This window comes from Varanus komodoensis, unplaced genomic scaffold (genome assembly GCF_004798865.1).
Source record: "Varanus komodoensis strain SLA01 unplaced genomic scaffold, ASM479886v1 scaffold30, whole genome shotgun sequence".
Taxonomy (NCBI): Eukaryota; Metazoa; Chordata; class Lepidosauria; order Squamata; family Varanidae; genus Varanus; species Varanus komodoensis.
This window is the reverse complement of record NW_025335762.1, coordinates 3,230,993-3,255,219: the sequence shown is the minus strand read 5'-3', so window position 1 is coordinate 3,255,219 and position 24,227 is coordinate 3,230,993. Positions and strand designations below refer to the sequence as shown.

The 24,227-nt window shown below is 45.2% G+C and overlaps 1 protein-coding gene across 1 annotated transcript in view; it reads right to left on the bottom strand.

Annotated features, from left to right (window-relative positions):
• The window catches only part of RHOBTB2 (Rho related BTB domain containing 2), a 60,648-nt gene that overhangs the window by 31,541 nt on the left and 4,880 nt on the right, over window positions 1-24,227 (bottom strand). The window contains exon 2 of the mRNA XM_044437309.1: window positions 2,008-2,083. Within this exon, the coding sequence (XP_044293244.1) occupies window positions 2,008-2,063 (56 nt within the window). The 5' untranslated portion in view covers window positions 2,064-2,083. The remainder of the gene's footprint in view (window positions 1-2,007; window positions 2,084-24,227) is intronic.

The window sequence follows — 24,227 nt, the reverse complement described above, 5'->3', positions numbered from 1 at the left end:
ACACAAGTATAGTGGCTGGAGTCATTCGGTTCCAGGACACCTGAGGAAGGTTGCCAGGGAGCGTCAGAATGGTCTCCCAGCCACCCGGCCGCCTAGTCACAGAGTCCCACTCTCTCCCACACCACACATTTCTTTTTAGACGACGATCTTTTCTAAATTTGCACCTCTGCGCACACACTGACACATGCACGTTTGATGCAAGCTAGTGTCGTCTCTTTTTGGCAGTACATTTTCTCTTTTTGGTTGGTGGTTCCAAAGGGGCCACCCTGGTGGTCATTGGCCTGGCACTGTCGTCACCGGAGGCCTCCTTGACACACAGTTGCTGTGGGAAATTAAGGCTGCAAAGCTTTTTAGACAATGCTAGTCTTCCACAGGTCTTTATGCCTGATAAACTGCAGCCAGAGATAAACTGCTGCGAGAGGATATGCGCGTGTCTTCCAAGACATCATGGGAACTTTGCAGTAAAGGTCATGCCTACCTGGCCCTCTTAACCCAAATCCTTCATAGCTTTCTCGGAATTCTAGTCCGGCATTCTGCAGCAATATTCACACTTCCCTTACACACCGGTCTATCCCAGTCGGGCTCCTTGGTACAGCTACCATAATCTATGACCCAGAGGCCCTTGGTCTCTCTGCATTACTTTATACGTTAAACTGTTACCAATAAGCACGCTAATATTCTACCAACTTCTTCCACTTGTCTCAGGCTGCTGAAGCCTGGCGGGCTGAAGGGAACTTAGAAAGTTTAGCAAAGTTTAGTTTAGTTCAGCAGATTCTTGGGAAGCAGGTGTGAGCTGTCAAGCCCTAATGGAGGGCTCTGAGTCAGCACGGTGAGAGTGGAGATTTAGAATCATCCCCTTGGGCACAGTTCAGACTCTGTTCCTGAAGAGCAAAGAACTCTCTTGGTAGGGGGAAAAGCAATGCACCACACCAGATCAGAGACATTCCCGTTCCCTTCCCCTCTGTATAGACTGCTGCTTGGCCCATGAGTCGACCCACCCACATGCGTCTTTCTAAGCTGTAAACATTAACTCAGAATCTTCCAGAGAAGGCAATCACATGGCCTTATTCACATATTGTATAGGGGCTCAAAACATAACCACTGAGAATATTTGTCTGTCCAGGTTTTTCCAGGGCTGCTTCAGTTTCTTTCCAGGAAAAGATCGGTTGAGGAATGACAGACAGAATACGTGCAACAGTGCTTTTGGACTGCAAGCACAGTGCTGGGAACCCTCTGTCTGGAAGCATCCTCAGTAAATCAAGAATCTATGCACCTCAGAAAACTCACCAGATGCAGCCCTAGAGTTGAAAAGTTCAGTTCATCTAGCTGGGAGTGTAACATTTGTACAGCTGCTCAGCACTGAATCTCTGTGGAAGAGAACTTGCAGAACAGGGCAACGGCTCTGACCTAGGAAGCACTCTGTGAATATTGCAGGAGAATGTTGTGGTTGTTGTCATATTCAGACAAAAACAGTCAGAATATGGAATTGCACATCATCATGTTTACTTTCCTAGGATGAGAGCTGCCTCCAAGTCTTAGCTGTTGTGAGTGAAATTCACATGAACCACTGCTATGCACTGGAATACCATCCAATTCCATCTGCAGGAACTGGAATACTGAAAGCTGCTGTCAAACAAACCCAGAGGGCACCAAGTTAGGGAAGGCTGAGACTGGCAAACAGGAAAACCCTGCTTTTCATAGAACTGACTTTTCCCCATTCCTAAAGCATCCTGTTTGCCACTGCAGACTCTTCTCTGGTGCTTTGCACAATTTTCTGTTAATACATATTGAATTTCTGATCCTGTTTTCTTGGGAAATGGTTACTTTCGTTTCCATGCTCACACGTTTTACAGTATGATATTTGGAAGATTTTGGTACTTTTAAGTATTAGACCACAAGGAAAACTATCTGGAGAACAATTAAGTGCATTGCCCTAAACATGGACTTATCGTATCACTGAGCAATATAGCCAGGCTGACAGAAATTAAAGCAAATATATGTACTCACAAAGCATTGCCCTTCTTGGTCTTCAGTTTGCGGTGGGTTTTGCCTCTGAATTCCATTTCTTCCTCTTTTCAACAGTCTGTGAAAGTAGAATAATACATGCAGATGAAATACAAGTCTACTTTGAGAGCTGCTTGGGAACTGGATAACTTTGGGGATGGCCTCCTTCCCCAGCCTTCTCCCTGGGATTTGACAGGTGCCATTTTCTGCCTTACGAAACTAGACAATCTCGAAGCAGGGGCAACTGATATCTGCTTCTGGTACACCTGGTGTGATGGAAGAGTGTGACTCCTTGTTTTCATGCCCGTGCGTTCCAGCATGTGCCTTCTCCAGTTCTTAAGAGAAGGAAGTAGACAAGGCGTTCACAGAAGTCCCACAACAATCAGCATGTGTAGTTGTGGTGCACCCTGCTAAAAATGTTTTGGGACATATTGATTTTAACAGTATGCATTTATGTGTAGTCCCCAAATCATGTCAAAATCTGGTTCTGCATCTCTCTTCCAAAACACTTCCAGAAATCCAAAATCCAGTGTATGTTGGAAGCAAAAACCATGTATTAAAGCAGATTAATAGAGGATACAGGAGACAGCTTAGTGCCAGTACTAAATGCATACTATCTGCATCAAAAATTAGCACACATGAGTGAATTAACACAGAATCCTATGCATGAAGACAGAAAAAAGGCTTATAACTCCCAGAATGGCTGAGGCTTGTTGAGTTGCAGGACCTTTTTCTAAGCATACATAGGGTTTCACCCTTACTTATGTCCCTGTTGAATACAGGAAACTACGTTATGCCAGGCAGGCTATTTGTCCTTACCTAATGTTGTTTATCTTGAACTTTCTAAATACAAACAGGTGTTCTGCCTTGAATTATGAGCCCACCATAACAGAAAATCACATGGGCAAGTTTGTGTTTAGATGTCTGATGCATTATACAATTCCAAGGTGGCCTTTTCCCCCTTCCTTTTTAAGAAAGTGATGTCTCAATGGCAAAAATAAAAGGGCAAGCTCAACTCTGGCACAAATGTCAATTGTCAATAAGGCCTTGAGATCTGAGAGCAGGATTTGCTCCTCAAAGTTCTTCAACTGCTGTAAGCAGTTGAACACAGGACTTGAATATCAATTAAACACCATTTGGGCGTGATGCCTGCATGGACAGTTATGGCCATTGCATTGTCTTGGGGGGGCACCGCAGTTTGTGACTGGACTGGGGATAAATGCAGACCAACAGCAGTAAATTATGGGTTATCTGTTGGTTTGGAAACTCAAACCATAGTCTATTTCTGTTCTGTGATAGCATTGCCTAACCTGGTGCTCTCCAGATATTTTCATTACAATTCCCATCATCCCTGGCCATTGGCCATGCTGGCTGGAGCTGATGGGAATTGCTTTCCAAAACATCTGGAAAGCACCCAGTGATAGGAAGGCTGTTCTAAGCTATGGTTTGCACAAAACGGTGTGAACTGAGCCACTGAAGCAAATCAAGTGGACTGCTTCCAGAGGTACTTTTGCACGAAGCTTTCCTTCTGTGCACTCAGTTGTAAAGTAGCACAAGGTGTTGTTTCTCCCCACATTCTTCCTCCTCCTATTTTGTTGCTAAGGCAACGGTTCCTAAGCTATCCAAAGGCCTAGCAGCCAGGAATTCTGATATCTGATACAGAAAAGCAGCTGTTAGCACCATCCAATCTTCCAGCTATGGGGACTGTTTTGTTTTATGTTAAACAGCTTTGCCTAAACTTTGAGCAACCCCAAGGCTGGAGTTTTAAGGGAGGCTGATATATAATTTGATCATCAGCAAGTTAGATCAGAATTTAAGAAAATGAGGAATACTGGCAGATCAGTTCTGCTGGGAACCATTAATGCAGGGGCTGAACTTAAATTTGACATCCACCCACAAGTGAAAAAGGCTTCCTAAAGACCAGATCTATACATCCAGCACAGGCCTGGGCATCATCAGCGCTAGTTAGCATAGCTGGCTGGGACTCATGGGAGCTGTAGTCCAGGACATCAGAAGTGTACCAGGTTGGAGAAGACTGATAAAAAGCCAGGAACTATCTCCACCAACTAGCAATGTCTCTCTACGCTAGTGGTGGGGAATTTATCATTTCCCAGATACTTTTCCTACAACAACAGGCATTGGCTGTGCTTGATGGGAGTTGTAAGCTAAAGCATCTGGACAACTATAAATTGCCCACCCCTGTGCTAGGCTCTCGTGTAGGGTGTCTCGCATGATTTGCTCCCTGATGTTTTAATTTGGAAATAAAGCCTGAGGCCTGCATGCAGAGCACATGCTTTCCCACTGACCCACTGGGCTTAAATCCTAAACACCTTCATGTCGCTTTCCAAGGAGAAAATGGATGCAATCCTCCCCTCAGGTGACAGACTTTTGGAAATGATGTGTTCATACCAGGAACTGATTGCCTTGAAATGCAAACTCACATTAGATTTGCTTAGAAGACTAGCACTGGGGGAAATAAACAAAAAGATGGACAGCAGTGAAAGGGAATCTATTTCTCAGGAAAGGAATAGGGTTTTCGTGTATGCACTTTGCAAAATCAAAAATTCTCACACAGCCGTAAAGGAAACATGAGGAAAGGAATCCAGGGAGATGGGAGATATCAATATTCTATTGTATCTATGCAATTTAATGGCTGGATACAAAGAGATGTGTCAAGATGGAATTTCTAGGGTGGCCAAATACAAACGCAGATACTGCTCTGTACCATGAGCAGTTGTATAAAAAAACGGAGTTGCAGCAGGGGGTTTTTGCATAATAACTGCAAGATTTCGGGGGGGAGGGTTGGTTTTGCTTCTCTTTTCTCTTTAAGAATGTAAGCAAAGCTACAGTTGGTAGCAGGTGGCAGGAAAAATAAGCTTACAACTCCAGTCTTAAAAGCAATGAGCTTGAGTGCGACCTGCAGTTTTCAAGCACGTGCGGCAAACGTACCTGAGATTCCTTCTCACATATCTCAAATGAATTGCGCCTGAAACAACACTGATTATGTAAGCATGAGGCATGCCTGTCATCCTGTACTTCGGTTCTCTCTTGTTTTCTGCGTGTCACAACTCAAGTGCTTGCATAAGTTGGATGAGCAGTGTTCTTTTTATTGCATCTCTTAGGAATGTGTGTGTGTGTTTTTTTTTTTATTAAGAAGGCTCCGGCTTCGGTGTTTAAATGGACACTTGGCTTAATATTTAAAACCAAGGTTATCTATAAATAGTGTTTTTAGTTCAAAGACAGCATTTGTCATAGATGCGTGCCTCCATGGGAAAACAACAAGACCAACATTATACTGTAGCCCTCTCACAATGAATCTTGGGATCTTATTTAAAACCTCAAGTAGGCAGGAGGGGAAGGGGAAAGGGAAAGGGAAAGGAACAGCCATTCCCTCAACTTGAAAGGGATTCAGTGCAGCAGCTGGGGAAGGAGGAGGGGCAGTCCCGCATCCTCTTAGTCCAATTCCAGACACACACACACACACACACACACACACACACACACTCTCTCTCTCTCTCTCTCTCTCTCTCTCTCTCTCTCTCTCTCTCTCTCTTTTCAGCAGCAGCAGCTGGGAAGAATAAGGCTGCCAATCTACCTACAAATAATTTGCAGGAAATTAGGTATTTCATCCGGCACTAAGATAAATGGATGGAAAAGCCTGCTGTTCTAATGGCATAAATTCAGAGCAGGTAAGGGAACCATGTTAGGAATGCGAAGCCCAGCTCCAAATCCCATTCAGCCATGAAACTCGGGATGCATCAAGGGGGAGGCCATAGCTCAGTTCTCCACGGTGCTGGTCCCAAGTTCACCCTGAGAGGACTGGAGGATTGGGAAAACCTCTGCCTCAGGCCTCGGTGTTGTTCACATGAATCAAGGGCAGCCTAATCCTAGGATCCTAATGGCTGAGGGAGGGACAGAGGGAGGTGACTACGTGGGCGGCCACATACATGACATGCCAATAGTCCCAGTCTCGATCCCTTGCCTCAGCAGGCTGCAAAACCCCACAGAACTGCTACCCATCAGTTATAACCTTGGCTTAATGATATCCTGGTGAACAGCTGATGGAGTGGGCAGGGATACTGGGAAAGTGGCCACTTGAGCATGTTGCTCTTCATGCCATACCAAACCGCCCATCCAGAGCAGAACGTGTGTTTTGCATGTAGCAGATCCGCATCCAGTTCCTGGCAGCCGCAGTGTTCGAAGGAGCAGGGGGAATGTGCCGGGCATCTGCCAGTCCGTGCAGGGCCTCTCCAAGATCCTGGACAGGAGGTTGGGCACCAGGCAGCTCTCTCAATTCAAAGGTGATGAAAAGCCACCTCCCCCCTTGCCCCCCCCCCCCGGAACAGGATACCTCTTGAGGGGAGCTCGATCCTGCTTAGGCATGTTTGTGGCTTCCCATGGCATCTGGCTGCCTTAGAGCAGCCGTTACAGAGGACAGCCCTTCATATTATTTATTTGCAACATGTTTTGGCCACCTTTCAGGGCAGAAGCCTCCCAAGGAAGAGCCATCCTTGATCTGGACCTCTGTCCAGTCCCATTCCAGTTTAAAGATAAAGCTAAAATGACAGAGCTGGGGCCTTGGAGGTGCCCGTTGGCAGCGCCAGAATAGGCATGCTTTCCAGGTGCTTGGCCACAGCCTTCCATGCTGTGGTGAGACACTGTGCGTTTCTCTTTAAATCATAACAGAGATTTCCAAATTTGCATCTATACATGCATGTACAGAGCAGTTACAGTTTTTATGCAAAGTGCAGCCCTCCATTGTCCACTTTTTGGGCAATGCTTTTCCAAGGAGGGCCACTGTGGAAAGACTAGACAGGCCTAAGGTCAGGTCCGATTCAGCCTGCTTGCAAAGGGCCTCTCTTCCCCTCTTTTGAAAGAGCAAGATCGGCTACATCCAAGCCCTCTGGCCTCACAAGGACAAAGCTCCCCTTGGCCAAGGAAGAGGATGCGATCCTGGGGAAAGAGTGCCCTGCTGCTGCTGCTGCATGCAGAAGCGTTCTGCCAGCTTGCCCTGTTTCTGGGCACGTAGGCAGGCAAGCGAGCGCTGAGTCCAGGGGGAGAACAGCAGCTGTTAGCATGAAACATTTAGAGGCCTGGCTCCCCACTGGAGTGGAGCTTCATACAGTATTCATAGGCTCATACAGTTTTAAGGAATGCTGGTGCCATAGGAAAAAATGTGGAAAACAGCCTTCCATTTGGACCTGATCTTGCTTTTAATAGCACATCCCCATCAATTCTCTCAACCTCCTGCTGCTTCCTCCTTCTATTTCTTTATTACCAAGGAAAGTAGCATAAAAATAGGATAATATTACCAGTAATACTTCACGCTCCTCATTTTCAAGTGCCTTGCAATGCATTAATTTTCACCATGCATTCATAAGACAGCTAAGTGTTACCAATGCCCTCATTTTTTACCTTTTACTGTAGAGAAAACTGCAGTGCAGAGAAACCTAAAGAAGAAGACTTGTGCCTAAACATGTGGCTTGGGTTTAGGAAAGGTCTTTAAGCAATCAGACTCTGCTTCCTTGTCAACCCTTGGGCAGGTGAGCTCCCCTCATCATTTTGCCACAACTTCCCCCCTACCAAAAAGGGATACTGACTTTTGTCCAGATCTTAAAATACAGCCAGCAGCAAAGATCAGGCATCTGCTAAGGGCCCTCACACAGCAGGAGCCTTTTAGCAAGCACCCCTGCAGCCATTCCTCTCCATCACCTGCCTCTTTTGCTGGCCCAAGGAAAGGAGGTGGTGCTGGTCATGAGAAGGGATGAGAATCCTGCTTGCTCCTTCCCTCTTCCCTCTCTGCCTATTGAGCAAGTGGATGGGAGCAAAGATAAGGAGCAAAAGCAACTGTTGACAATGGAAGAGAGAAGGCAGGTAACAGAGAGGAGGGCCATGGAGCGTATCATGCCCAAAGGAACTCCAAAACCTGTGCAGGATTACCTCCAGCAAGTGAGAAAAGGACAGGGGTAAAACTTTTTAGTTAGCTGGAGTTGTTTGGGCTAGAGCTTTCCCTGAGCTTCTCTGCAAGCCTGTTTCTAATTGAAAGGCTGTTCCTGGGGTGACTGTTGAGTACCTCAGATGCAACCACGCATCAAAACCTTTTGGAGCTTATGGAGACCACAAGGAGAGCCTGACCAATCATTCCTATGAAAGCGTGCCTTGGCCAGTAGCTACAAAACACCACAGATAGGCAAAGAAAGGCTGAAATAACTGGAAACTGCATTGGGAAGGAAGGAGGGGAGCAAGGTCTCTAAGGCACAGTTGGAAAAGCTTCACACATGCAGGGTCTACTTCACTGTTTTATAGGAACCCCGGATCCACCCACTGGAGCTGGCCCAAAAGTATATTATCATTGCATTACGTTATATTCCGCTTTCTTCCTCTTGGAAGGAACTCAAGGTGGCTTGCAGAGCCGCCTTCTTCTCTCTGTTATCCTCACAACAAGAACCCTGTGAGATAGGCTAAGCTGAGGATCTGGGACTGGCCCAAAGTCACCCAGTGAGCTTCCTGGCTGAAAACCTGGATTGCCTGCGGCCCAGTGCAACACTCTAACCACTACACCACACTGGTCCTCAGTTCTATACACTTAGCATTCTGAGCCCAGGAATATGCTCGAGGACTAGAACTGCTTAGTTACCATAGTCCTGCCACACAAAAATCCACTCCAGCATTCCTTAAAGCAGAGAGAGTCATTCTGCTGTTATTGCTATAGTTAACTGGGAGTCAGAAATTCATCTCAATCTACTGCAAATCACTCTGAGATTCAACAGCAGATCTGAGCTTCCTTCTGCCTGTTCATTATCTTGGAGGAGAGTCTCTCCAGGCACGCCCTGTTTCTTTAGAACACAAACCGCAGCTGTGTTCTTGCAAACACTTGTTGCCAGCACTCGAGGCTGAACTTCTCCAGAATTATCATCTCACCTCTGCAGTGCTGGAGGGACAAGAGGGCCTCATGACCTGGCATTATTCTGCACTGAAAAACAGTCCGTATCTAGGACATCAGCCCAGAACAGCATACTTCCAGAAAAGTAACCAAGTAACCAAGTACACAACACTTTCCAGGGAAAAAATGAACAAGGCACAAAAGGGAAGCCCAGGTTCTAGAGGTGCACAGAACTGCCTCTGCAAGGGCACCTGTTTCATCGTCTGCATCAGCCTGTCTTACTTCACCTCCACCTATGATCTACCCCTTGCAATATACATCGCTTTGAGGCAACAGAGAACAGGTCTTTGGTCTCCACTGTGAGAAATCGTTCAGGTATTTGCAGTTCTGCAACTTGAGCATGCTTATGAGCATGGTTTTTTTGAATTAAATGAAGAAAACACCCAGTTATGTTGACCAGGTAATGACCCAGCCTGCATGTTTAGTTCCTAGGGCAGCCAAAACATTTAATAGCAGCCCTAATGAAAAGTTATGTCCCTGCCCACACCCAAGGTTTCGTTCTATCAGTTAGAAATGGTATAGGATGCTTTCAAGACAGAGGATATTGGAGTTACCAGATTCTTGCTGTTTGCTACTCCCCCGCCCCTCCCCGCAGCCTTCCGCCCTAAACCTGGCTTAAAGCCAAGGCTATCCATGCACAAAACAATCTGTGGTCTTCCTTGCTATCTCTGGTTTCTCCTCTTGCTTTACATCACATCTTGCCTCCGTGGCATTTACCATGATGCAGGAAAGTACCTTTTGCAAATATTCCAAGGAAGGAAGGCCATCCCCAAAACTTGGCAGCTGGAGATTTTTCTATCCCACTCTGTGGCTCTTGGTTTTACCATGAAAAAAAAAAAAAAAAACACCATGCTTCATCTTGTTGTGATTATTAGAAAACCCATTAGAACACAAGAATGGCTGGTCCGAGCACCAAATGGGAAGACCCAAGAAGCCAAGGTGTAAGATGAGCTGAGACAGCCCCAGATGTTACCTGCACATTGATTCTTCAAGCAGATTACTTGTTGCCTTAACGCCGGAGGAGCTGATGCGTTCTCTTTGGTGTTGCTTGATCTGTCTCACTGCATCTGCGAAACAAGTACCGGGATCGCTCGTCTTTGAAGCGCTAACTGGTGTGAACAGGCAAGCTCCCTTTATAAGTATGTGCCCATGTGACCTGTCTGAATGCCATGGAGTTGAGTGTCTTTTTCAGCAGACCAAAAGAAAGAAAAAAAAGCGCTGGGAACAAGAACCTGTCGAGCCACAATTGCGGTTTGGACTCAAGAGAAAGGAATTTTCCACTAATAGGAATACATCTCTCTATGTTTACAGCCGGATCTGCATTCTAACTAGGAGATTGTAGTCAGGGCATGAGGATGGATGAAAGTAACATTAAGAAGGAAACTCCAGTGAAGAAATGCCAGTGCTGAATACAGGCTAACAGAACAAAGAAGCTGCCTTAGATCATTGGTCCTTCCAGCGGGTGTTGCAGCGGCTCTTCCTGCTTTCGATTCAAGCGGGATCCTTCCCTCATCCTTCCTGGGGAGGCTGATTAGCAAACCCAGGAGCTTCTTCATGCAAAGTGGGTGCTTTTCACTGAGAGATGGCCTTTCCCTTGTTCACTCAGAGGTGCTGTTCTGCACGCAGGTGTTGCAGCGGTTATTTTGTTCCATTTTTTTCTCTATCCTCATTGAGTGTGGATGCAGTACTGGATTCAGAATGGAGCTTTCTGAGGATTTCAGTGTTCATTAAAAAAAGTTTCTAGTTCTCATGGATGCCAAGTTATCTTTGGAAGCTGGAAGGCAATGCCTGCAAACACCTTAAAAGCAAACATGGTGGGGGATTTAGACTGGCTGAGTAAAATTCCCATTGGTTGGAAACACTTCACAACACTGTGAGTTACTCTTTGCCCTTTCCCTAAAGCAGAATAGATTAAGTTGCTTTATTTTTCATTTAAAAAAATAGATTTTTTTAAAGGGTGGAATCCCCCTCCAACATATTTGCTTGTGCAATCTCCTCTTCTAAGAACTATTTCAAGACACACCTATTTTCCAAGGCCTTCTCTAATTCGCTCATCATTTTAAGTCACACTCTTCTTTGGTGCTTTTCCTTAATCCTTGCCCTTCCTTGGTTTTGAGTGGCTGTTTGTTTCAAATGCAAGTCTGCAGGCAGAGTTTTGTCACTCTGCTTATGTTATATAATGCAGAAAACTACAGTGGCCAGATGCAAGAGGATTCCTGCACTTTTATAGTAGGTGCCTAAGAGAGAGAATTCCAGCATTTATCATTTGTCATGCAACCTGTGACTGCTGAAATTCCTTATTCTACCGAAGTACTAAAACTGCAGCAGCCCCAATCTCTTCTCCATCTATCTATCCTATGGCTTTGAAGTTCTTAAAGGTGTGGCCCTATGCAAACTGAAACAGAAAAGGGGCCCTTTCTCTAAATTTGTGTAGGAATGCACCAAATTGCACCTTAAAAACAGAGGATGCAGTCTTTTTCTTTCATACAGAATGCTAACCCTTTTAGCATGAGATTTACATGGATCTACTGATTTTCTTCCCACTAGAACAGAATTTTTAAACCTGATGCTCTCCAGAAGTGTTGCCTTGCTGGGCATTATGAGAGTTTCAGGCCCAAACAGTTGGAGGACATCAAATTGGAGAAAGGTGAAAAAAGTTAGAGAAGAGCAGGACCAAAAGGGGAAATCCAGCTTTTATTTAATCTCAGACTAATTAACATTGGGGCAGAGCTGTTGTGTTGGGTCTTCTGATTAGAACTGTTCTATTTGTTTCAAGTACTTATATTCTTTTATAATTTATAATAATATAATGTAATATTATTAGATCACCACAGACGGTGACTGCAGCCAAGAAATTAAAAGATGCTTGCTCGTTGGGAAGAAAGCTATGGCAAATCTGGACAGCATACTAAGAAGCAGAGACATCACCCTGCCGACAAAATGGGTATAGTCAAGGCAATGGTTTTCCCAGTTGCAATGTATGGCTGTGAAAGCTGGACCATAAGGAAGGCTGAGCACCGAAGAATTGAGGCCTTTGAATTGTGGTGCTGGAGGAGACTCCTGTGAGTCCCTTGGACCACAAGGCGATCAAACCAGTCAGTCTTAGAGGAAATCAACCCTGACTGCTCTTTAGAAGGCCAGATCCTGAAGATGAAACTCAAATACTTTGGCCACCTAATGAGAAGGAAGGACTCACTGGAGGAGACCCTATTGCTGGGAACAATAGATGGCAAAAGAAGGGGACGGCAGAGAATGAGGTGGCTGGATGGAGTCACTGAAGCAGTCGGTGCGAGCTTAAGTGGACTCCAGGGGACAGTGGAGGACAGGAAGACCTGGAGGAGTGTTGCCCATGGAGTCTCAATGGGTCGGACGCGACTTTGCAACAAACAATTCTACCTCTTCAAAACTCAAGGTTATTTCCAACAAAGAAAATCAACCAATGGTAAAACTAAAATGAAAGCCACCAGCTGGGAAGAGCAAGCACCACCCAGGACTGGCTCAGTATTTGGCAGCCATAGGGCGAGGCCTTCTTCCAGGAGAAGTGGTTTTTATTTTTACATCTTATAACAGAAACCACAACGCTTAAACGGTAGCTCCAAACAGAGGGGTAGAGGTCCCATTCCTTGCCAAAGCTGTCTTTGCCTTATGTGGTGGAGGACTATTCCACAGAGCACAAGTGGGAACAGAGATCAGGTGGGCACCTAGGACTGGGCTCCAAGCTAGCCGATATCTTACAGCTGCTGCAAAAGCTGGAAAGGCCTGACCGCATGACCCCTGTCTGAAACCCTGGAGAGCTCCTACCAGCAGGAGGCAGGTAGGAGGCAATCCTGAGCAAGATGGTCAAAGACAGCTTTCTAAGCTAGATTTCCAATGGGTCAGACAAGTTCTCACCTCCTAACATCTGCAAAACATTTATTTAGACTCGGCATTGTGCATGATCCATCGCTAGTTGTATTGTTGTTAGTTGCGAAGTCGTGTCCGAACCATCGCAACCCCATGGACAACATTCCTCCAGGCCTTCCTGTCTTCCAGCATCCCCCGGAGTCCACTCAATCTCATGCCGACTGCTTCAGTGATGCCCACCCTCAAATTCATCAGAGTAGACACGAAGCGCCTAAAAATACATGGCATATACTCCCAGCATGACAGAACAGAAAAGGAGTGATGGAACAATTCAGCCAAACCCCTTATTGGTTTAAGCATATGTAACGCTGTGCATTTCAACCGTGTTGCTTTGGAATCACCGAACATCCCAATTCCTAAAGTGTAGTAATTTGCAGAGATGGTGGGGAGAAAACATGGCAACTTTCTCAAAGAACCTATTTTTAGAAATGGAATGAGAGCACCGAGAACACATGCAGCACATTTTAGGAAATCAACAGCATCTTTACAGAGCACATTTTAGGAGATTAGCCATTCCAAAACTGCAAAGAGTAGAAGACTTGTATACTTCTATTAGCATTTTAATGACAAGTGGAATAGAAATTATCTGGAATAATTAATTAATACTTACAGATGAATGCCTATGAAGGAAGCGTGATGTGATTGCGGGTTTGCATTCTCAAGACCAAGTTTCCTTTACAATAACATCCCTCCCATCGAGCGCATTTCTCTCAGAAAGCCACAGAATTGCAGATGCATTGCCTGGTCCCAGCACCTGCCATTTTATGCTCATGTAAACAGGTGCTCAGGATAAGATGGCAATTAAGTCCCTGGGAAGGAGGAGGTGGAGGTGGCTGCGGCAAAGGAGAGGTGACAGTGAGTCAACCTAAACTACAAACTAAGCATCCAGCATTGTCTGGATAAGTGACTGGGAACCTGGCTAAGAGATCACAGTGATTCAGTGGGAACCAAAAGACGTGGAGTCAGCAAGGGAGAGACAGATAGCCAACGACCAGGTTATGGAACAGGGTGGATGAATCACAGCAAATGGTGAAGCACTTATAAATGATTGGTATGTTGTTGCTCCGTGGGAAACAATCCCATGGGAAATCTCCCTTGAAATGACAGTGGCGAATTGCACTAGGCAGCCAAGAGGAGATCAGGGAGGAAGGTGCTATTTCGCTCAGTCATGTCCATTGCTCCTTTGCCGCGCCGTCATGTCCCTTGGACTTCCATGCAACCCTCCTTTCCGAGGGACACTCTGGTCTTTTGCTTGAAAACATCCTGCTTGCATGCTGTTTTCTGCAGGTGTTACTTAACTCTAACTGAGACACTGCTGGGCCCTGGGGCATTTTTGCACCTGACGCTCACTTCGGGAGCTTACCAAGTGCAGGAGGCTCACAGGAGAGGCCGTGCTGTTTCTTCAGATCCAGACGGTGATGCTGCAGAGGCTTCGGCTTGGCACTGCAGGCCATATCCACAGTCCCCGCCACCCTAGCCTGGGTTACGAAAGCAAGAAGTTTGTACAGACTGAGGAATCAAAGGCAGTCTTTCTTCTTGCAAGGCAATGCTGTAGTCACAGTTAATTCCGGGAAGGTGGGAGCAGTCTCTGGGCACTGGCAATTCAGCTGCCTGGCACTCCCTGGCACAGAATCATGGCCACAAGCACCGGTTTTGCTTCCAAGCCTGCACCCCCTCCTTTATTTTTGCACCAGCCCTTTCAGGACGGTCATGCAACCCCTCGGCATCGCTTCTGCCAGTGCTGACTTTCTGGATGTGTTACATTCAGTTCTGCCTTGCTCAGATGGGCACACGTTTTTCTCTCCTCTCCCACCTTTATCCACACAGCAACCCTGTGAGAGAAATTAGTCTGAGACAGAGTGCCCAGCTCGGGGTCACCCAGAAAACTTCCTGGCCAAGGATGGATTGGAAACTAGGTCTCCCGATGCTGATCCTGACATGACTCTAGCTGCTCTACTGCACTGGCTCCTGCAAGCATCTGCAAGAAAGTGGCAGTTGATGCGACGATGGCAAAGAGGCATCTGCTCAGCCCCTGGGGTGGCATGAGCAGGATGGGGCCCACTAGGGCTGCCATTGCTGGCCATGGCACCCTTTCCTCTTGTTCATTTTTCTTTTTAAAAGCATTTTCAGGCTAGGAGGTAGTCAACTGGACACATGCGTCGTTGCAGATCACTGTGTTCTGGTTTTTATTTCTTCTCTACATCAAAATAATCTAGCAAGGGTATGGGCACCTTGAATGGAGGAGACAGAAGCTAATCAATAACTTTTAGAGCTGCTGCGGATGGGAAGGGCTGAGCACAGGACCCTTGTCTGAAACCCAGTCAGTGTAGGAGGCAATCTTGAGCTGGACAGATCAAGGGTAGAAGGCAGCTATCTAATCTAGACTCTCTACAAGTCAGATAAGAGCATGGGGGTGTTGCCAGGGCTGTAGCAGAGCCAAGCCGCACAGGATCAAAGCAGGGGGCTGCTTCCCCAGCTGCTCCCACCACAGGATTCCATGTTCCCTCTTAGCTCAGCTCCATTCCTCACTGTTGCTGGAAGGAAGTGGAACAATATATTCTTGAGAGCTAGCCCTACTCTAAAGCAACACAATTTGGAGTGGCTTAGCATTGAAGGACGATTTACCCATTCGCTTTACAAAACACCCATTCCTGGAAGAGCCATTGGAACTGGTCTGATAGGGATCAGCATTTGGGAAGGATCATGATCAGCACCTGTACTTCAAAAGTAGAGGACAGTCCTCTACTTGAAGGTGTCCTCTATTAGACAAACTGTTCAGCCAAGTTCAGTTTAAAGGCAGGGAACTCAAAGACTTGCTCTTGTCCCTCTTTGGTTAGCATCTGGACAAGAAACTGGATGGGCACACAAGTCAGCTGGTCAGGCCCCTACACTGTGGCAAGATGGACTGCATTTCCTCTTAAACTGTTGGGATTTATTTTTAAACCTGTGCATGCACACACCTGCAACCCTATTCAGATGTCACGCCATGTGGTGCCTCTTTTGGTCCTCCTTTTTGGCAATATTGGCTACACTGACACTATGCGGTGTTGTGCGGATGTGCACACCAACCCTGTGCATGTTTATTGAGATACAGGTAGCGCTGTTATTTGACAAAGCCTATTTCCAGGGAAGTGTGCATAGAATTGGACTGGGCTGGTTCAGGACATGCCCAGGAAGACCCCAAGTTTCACTGAAGGCAAAGAGAAATATTGGTTGCTGTAGTCAATGTGGGAGAGTGGATATTTTTACTACATAAAAAAGTTAGAAGAGCCAACAAGCAGCATGAGTCCTCATGACAGTGGATGTGAGTCCAGTTTGCCCAGTCCCCTTTTAAGGCCCTCCAACTCGCTGCCCACCTGGAGCTAAAGAACTCCATGCACTGGCTCCCCCACCAGGCAGCTTCATGGGATGGTCTCCTTGGGTTTATGAGTGAGGAAAACTCCCCTTTACCCATTTTTCCAGCACAGCACATCATTTTATAGATGCCTCCCCTTCCTCCCTTCTTCTCTAAGATAATTCATCCAGAGTGTTGTGACCTTCCCATAAGCTGCCTTTGATGCAGCGTCTTTGCATCACACACAGCCTAAGCCAGTAATGAGTCTGTGTAACACCTTCATTTTAATATAATATTCATTTTAATAATAATAGTATTGCCATCTGTAGACAAGGAGACCTTGTGCCAAGAACATCCCAGTCACCCACTTGCTCTTTTCCATTGCTGTTGCTTAACACTTCACACACCCAAACACTTGCTCACTCCCTTTGTGAGTTTCCAGTCAGTCCTTGTAAAGGTATTTCTTATGGTTTCTTTTCTTTTAGGTGTTCTCTAACAAACTAACAGGTCTACCTGCAATTCTTGCTTGCCCTGTTTTTGGCCCAAATCCTGTCCCCTGCTCTTTTCTTTACATTTATGGACTTCATCATAAAACACAATGGCTCTTTTCCTTAGAACCAAGGTTGTTTGGACATAAACATTCACTCTAAAGCTGCAATAGAATGGCCCCTTATGAATTGCCAAAAAAGCTGAAATTTGTCTCCAAAAAAATTAACAAAAGAGGACACTTATTTGCACAAAATGTCCATGTGTTCACTGATTGGTGAACACATCTGCAATTGATGCAAATTTAGAAGTCTTCATTATGATTTAAACAGAAATACACTCTATCTCACCATGCAAAATAGCATGACAAGGTGACCTGTGGCCCTGTTTGTTCATCCTCTCTGTTCAGGTGACAGTGATGGCCAGGCAATGGTGTTTTCGGTCTTTATCTTTAAGCCCAAATCAAATAGGATGACATTCCAAATAGAGGATGATTTCAAGTATAGGATGGTTCTTTGGCAGCCCTTCAAACAGAGAACTCCCCTCTGTCAGAAAGAACACATAGCCACCCTAGCTCAGCTACTCACTTTCCGCAGTAAAATATCATAATTTCCAACATACAGGAAATGCATGCGTCCCTGGAGGGAATTTGGTGACATGTGTGCATGGACATGTGTATTTACACAGTGCAATGGAACTGGTGAGCAAACGTAACAATAACTTGTTTCATGATGGCAGTGTGGGAGCAGACAGACCGGTTCTTTACATGTGGGAAGCCACGGTGTGTCTGGCAGTCTTCTGAGGTCGCTGTCCTTCCTAGCCCCAACCCTTCTTCATTGCAGAAACACTTCCTGGCATTCCAGGCATTTGGTGCAGCTTCTTGTTGATACCTAAAGGCACAAAACATCCCAGGACAAGACTTACTTGGTACAAACACCAAGGGAGCTCTGTGCTGGAAATACAGAGACGCGTGCTCTTACATGTTCAAGAATGCATTGAAATTCACCCAAAAGGTCCTGCTGAGATTCTTCTGAATGCCGATATATACTTGATCATTCTGGTGGGTTTCAGGATAATGGTCCATGCTGAAGCTCTGATTTCAAACATTTCTTCAGAATTCACTACCACACTTGAGTTTTTTAAAATATGTATTTTTCCCTCTCCAAGAGACTCAGAGACTTAGAGCAGAACCACATGCTCCATTTCCAGAAGAAAGTGGCAGGCTGGCAGGAAAAGAGGTGTGCTGCTGAGAGTATTGAACTGGGGACCTGGGAGATGTGGGTTCTAGTCCCCACTCACCCATGAAGCTCGCTGGGTGACTCTGGGCCATCCACTTACTCTTAGCCTGACCTACCTCATAGGTTTGTTGCGAAGATAACATGCAAGAGGACTATTCAATCTACCTTGGGCTCCTTGCAAGAGTTTGCAAAGGCAGGATATAAATGCAATGCAATAATCAGTAATAACAAGGAGCTAACCCTTCCTCAACTACTGTTCTCGCTCCCCAAATGCTCCCAATATCCAGGGTTCTAGATCCATTTTACTGTTACAAATACTGGTCTAGAATCTGGGATTGGAGGAAAGCAGCAAAGAAAAAATGGCAAGCAAGTAAAGGTTAAGCACCTGTCTAAAACTCTTGTGGCTACACATTTCCTTATTACAGAGGTAGTGAAACTCAGTGCAATCAGGACAATACTTCCCTGGTCCCGCCCGTTCCAGCTGTGGATCATTTGCCCCAGCTTTTGTATAATTCCTCTGCTCCCTGCTGCCATTCTATAAGGCCGAGAAGTCTCTCCTAAGGCTTGGTCACTGGAGGTAAGAGTCTTAAATTAAAATAGGCTGGGGAGGGTGGGTGGTGGTGGATGCTGTTGTTATTTCTGGCCTGCGCCATTTGCCCTGCTCACCACTGAAGTTTGCCTCGCCCAAAGCTTCCCCAGAACCAAATCTGGCCTCAGGCTTTACAGCTGCAACACCTCTGCCTTTTTGGCAACAGGGCCTGGATGTTAAAGATGCGCAGCAAGGGTGCAACAGGTAGTTTCGCCCTTGCATGGCAAGCTTGCACAAAACACACCACAGTCTTGACGTGTGGGGATAGGTCAGTAAAAGAGCCACCACAGGGCAGGTATCTGGGTGGAGTGTATAAGCTGATTTAAGTAAAGAAGGACGCTGCCTCCAACATTTAGTTTAGAAAGAAATGGCAGCTACCCTGTGCGTGTTGATAATAATGTAGAGGCTTGAACCCTATGGAATAGCACAAATCAGTCCCCATGGGGTCGAGTTGGCATCTGTAATGAGAACCCTTTGCATACATTCAGACTGAAAGGAACACGACGACAGCAGAATCAACATCGACATAGCAGCTGGGTGCTCCAGTTAGCACAAGATGAGGATACCAATCACAAGACGAACAACCACAGAGATGCCAAAGCCAGATCAAAAGGGAAATGCATCCCTTGTTGATTTCAAGACAGGCATCTGCATTGCTCCTCGTTATCCCCTGCAGTCGGCTGAGGGATCTCTGATTCCAAAGAAAGCATACGCAAGATCCAGGTTTACTTACAAGAAGGAAATTGCAACAAGCAAATTACTAGCTAGCTTTGCAAAGGGTTTAGCAAGCAAGGCACTTACAACGCACAGCGGAGACAAACCTCTAAGCAGCTCCAATCAGATGGAACTGACAGTCAGCGAAGCCCCCTCAAGGATGTCTGGTGTCCAAACCCCCCTAAAAGCAAATGGCCAGCTTCTATAGATTACTGGTGGGAAAGAGGCTGGCCGTTACAGGAGCCATGACTAAGTGGTGTAGAACTACTTGTTGACTTCATTACTAAGCCCAAATGCATCCTATCTGTAGCCTCCTGTAATTGTGCTCTGTAGCCCATGCAGTTTCCTGCCCTCATTAGCTAGCCACAAGCCATAACACCTAAGGCTTCCCATCAGTGTCAGTCGAGATTCTCATAACACATAATAGCACTAGCTAATTAACTAAGCATATAACAGGGCACAAGCTCATTAGCAGCTTCTGATAAGGTGCGTTCTCTCCAAACAGTGGACAGTGGCGTGTACATTCCTTGCCCATCTTTCCCAGCATGTGTGCAAAACAACACCTAAAAGTTATGTTGTAGGGGGCTGACCCAGTAAATCTGATGCATGTGATGGTTGATATGTGTAGTTTTAGTTTAAAATCTTAATAAAAAATTTCTAAAAAAAAAAGTGAGCTAAGCAAGGTAACTTGTGGGCAGCGTTTCGACTTATGCTAAGCAATGCTGAATATTTTCAGAGGCAGAGACCCAGGCCCTGATTTTTACAGCTCAGACCCAATACAGCAGGGGTGTCCAACCTTTTGGCTTCTCTGGGCCTCATTGGAAGAAAAAAAAATGACTTAGGCCACACATTAAATACACAAACACTAACAAAAGCTGATAAGTAAAAAGTCTGCATAATTTTCATGATATCTGCCACCACAGATAAGCAAAAAAGTCCTCACATAATCCTAATTATCTTTTAAAATCATTGAGCAAGTCCAAAGTTTGTGATCACTAACAGAGAAAATGAACATATCTAAGTAATAAAACTTCATTTTTTATTTTTAATTATAAAAGTAAAAGAAAAGAGGGCAACATAAAACAAGTGGGATATTTGACATTGTATTTGAGAAACTAATGGATCAAATTTGGTTAGATGGAAGTAGTTGCAATTCTCAGTGAGTTCTCAAGGTGCTCATCAGATATTCTGGTTCTAATTTTACTCTTAGTGTGCTTCATTCTTGAAAATAGTTGCTTACAAACGTAGGTGCTTCCAAAAAGCGAAGACATGAATAAGGCATGATTGTAAAGCATGGGATATTTGTCTCTGGGCCTATAGGACCTATAAAAGTCCATGGTCAAAATTTTCTCTAAGTTGAATGTCAGATTGCAGCTCTATACATTCCATTTGAAAATCGGCAGGTAACATGTTTATGTTGACTGAAAATGGAGTCACAAATACACCAAAATAGTGCTTATTTTCCCAGAAATCTTGAAATCTGTTTTCTAATTCTTGCATCAAATCGAAAAAGCAAGGCTGCATATTTTTTGCTGTCCACAGGACTGTGTTTAGCCAACGTGTTGAAATGTATAAAATTATTTGCAATGGTAGGTTGAAAGATAACAGCTGCGTTTCACTCACCAAGTCACCATGAGCACATGTAATGTCTCATAGTATAAATTTGACTGTCTAGGCTTGGAAGGTAACACACTGGAAGCTGCAGACTACCATAAAACTGAATCCATGCATGTGTACAAATACCAAGAACATTGGTACTTTTATTTTATGTGACATTGCAACATGACATTGTTGTCCAAGAGGTACAAACTGGAGAACTGTGCGATTGAGTTACAAAAAAAATCACAAAAAAACTCATAATGTTTTAAGTAAGTTTACGATTTTGTGTTGGGCCACATTCATAGCCCTTCTGGGATGCATGCGGCCCCCAGCCCATGGGTTGGACACCCCTGCAATACAGCATCATTCACCAGCACCCCATCTGGCTGGTAAGCCATACTGAAGATAGAATTGCACCCGTGTTCTAGTTCTGCGCTTCCTCCAGGCAGCTGGATGGGCACTACGTGACCAGATTGCTGCCTAGGGAAGCCTTTGGTTTATGCCGCGTGGGTATGCTTATGTTCCTTAGAGTTTTCCAGCTAGGAATGCCTGCATGTGTCCAGCCACCACATGCTCCACAGCTCTCCCTTAAAAAGGTGAGATTGGATACCAGGTTAAAATTGGTTAGCCATCTCTGTTTAATGACTTTTTAAAAGTGGGAAAATCTCCACCTCTATTAATACCCTCCTCGAGGGAGGCTTTCATTATCCTGAACAGCCACTTATCAAGCTCTTCTAGCCTGGTTTTTACTAGCTACAAAAGACAAGAATCTAAATTACACATTGCGGCGCCTGTATTGCCAGGTATCCTGTCTAGATCCTTGAAGGTGACAGGATGAAACTGATGCAAGCAACAATGACAACAAGCAGCAGTGGATTCTGATAGCCCTGGAAACAACTCTGCACAAGCAATGACATTCTAACTGAACTGTATCTCAGTAGCAGTGGTAGCAGAGAATCACGCAGAATCATCAGCCTAAGTAAGAGACGGCTGTTTTGTTGCTCTTCGTAACCATCCGAGAGATTCCAAATGGATCCTGTAGGCGAATTTTGCTCATGGTGCTCCAACCCTCCTCATTTTTCTTCATGTCTCCAAGCTCCCCGAGAGTTGGTAATCTATGAAGCTGTGATACAGGATTCAACAGGAAGACTCTTCCCTGTCATAGGCTGCTTTTGAACGTTCTTGTGGCAACAGGTATCCATGGCTTGGTGACATTCATATAGACCATGGGTCCTCAAACTACGGCCTTCGGGCTGGATCCAGCCCGCCTCAGAGGTTTTGGACTCACTCAGAGAAAATGATCTCCGAGCAAGCAAGTTGCCACCTCACCACGCGCGCCTACTATCTTGTTGTCTCGCCGCGCCCGCAGTTGCGCCAGTCTCCCCCCCAGCGTGCCCACGATCGCACCCGTCTCCCCCCCCGAGTGCCCCCACCTCCATTGCATTTCAACTGACCCCCTGTTGAAAAAGTTTGAGGACCCCTGATATAGACTATTGCAATACGCTTTACATGGGGCTACCCTTGAAGCATACCCAGAAATGTCAGGATTTTTGACCTGTTTAAAGAGGGTGGAGTTCAGCAGGGGAGGGAAGAAAGCTGGAGAAGGCTCTGAGGAAATCATATCTTGGCCTCTCCAGTCTTCTCTCACCTCACCCACCAGAATGCCCCCCTTTCCCCTCTCTGAGGTCAACCTTTCAACCTCGGAGAGGCAGCCAGTGTGGTTTTCTCCATGTCACCTGCTAGGGAAGGAGGGAGCAGGCTGGATATCTATCTCACACTTCTGAGGTTGAACACTGTCTCTGAGCTTGGAGAGGTCAGTGTGAGCCATCCTATGGTGCTTAGAACACTCAGCCATGGATCAGGAGTTTGTTCTCTAAATGGCTTAGGACCTAACCACCTGCAGGATTGCTGATTTCACTATGAACTTAAGATCAACAAGAGAGGCCCATTTGAAGACCCAAACTACTTGCAGAGGCTGGTTGTTGGGTACACCAGAAAGGGAGTTCTCTTGCATCACTGCCAAACTCTGGAATATTTATTTATTTTATTTATTTATTCATTCAATTTATATCCTGCCTTTTTCCTACAAAGGGCTCAAGGCAGCTTACATCATTCTCCTCCTCCATCTTATCCCCACAACAACAACCCTGTGAGGTAGGTTGGGCTGAGAGTCTGTGACTGGCCCAAAGTCACCCAGTTGGCTCCATGGCTGAGCGGCGACTAGAACCCAGATCGTCTGAGTCCCAGTCCCTTGCTCTTAACCACTACACCACACTGGCTCTCCCTTTGGAATACATTCCCTTTGGAATTCTGCCTGGTCGCCATTCTCTCCCTGTTCAGGAAGGTGGTCAAGACACATTTTTTAAACTAGGCTTTCAAAATTATGTTAAGTTTAAGGTTCTTTTAAATGTTTACTACAGTTTTATTCAATTATGGATTTTATTTTCCAAAGTTTTTCTAAGCTGGCTTGGTTGTTTTCAGAAAAGTAGTACAGAAATACAATAAAGCAAACTGATCGATTTTAATAGGTCTGTAGCTCTTCTTGTATCCTGAGATCCGAATTCTCAAAAATATTCTACGGCGTACAGGTGTATGTTGGTAAAGAAGCCTCATGTGAATTATATGTAACTTCAGGTCCATGAATCAGACATAAGGATGCTCTTGGTTGCTGTTCTTATTACCTCATCGGAGGGAATAGCTCCCTGTCTGGCTCAAGGGCTTTCCCATGGTTTAAATGGAATTTCACCTCACTGAGAAGCAGACTGTTATTACGGTAATACTAATTGCACTCATGTGGCAAGATTACTTAGTGCAATATTTCTCAGCTGGGAATCACATGGAAGCATGTGGACAGATCCCCACTGGCGGTTTGACAGCATACTACATAGGAAGGACATAGATGGGGCTGGATTCCAATCTTAGCATATCTACTACCACAAATATAAGTTGCTTTATTAGTTATTACCTTTCCCAGTGGAACCTTGGGAGATGTAGTTCTGGAAGGATGGATGGTGCCAGGACTCTCCAATGAAATTCCCAAGGCACACAGCAAACAAGAATTCCTAAAATTCTTTGGGAAATGTCATAATTGTTCATTGGTATAAAACTGAAATAAGTTTGTATAAACATAGCATTGGGCTGCAATTATATACTCAGTTAAGATTAAAATTAAAACTGTTTGAGTAGGAAATTGCTGCAAATTTATTTAAGAGTGCCATCTAAAAAGACTGCCAAATAAAAAGTGACAAATCCTATGAGTCAAATGTAAGGAAGTTTCTAGACACCAAGGACAAAATCATCCATATTGTTGTATTCTCAATTACAGTACATGGGTATGAAAGTAGGACAGTGAAGAACGCTGACAAGAAAAAAATTGATGCATTGAAACATGGTGCTGGAGGAGAGCTTTGAGAAAGC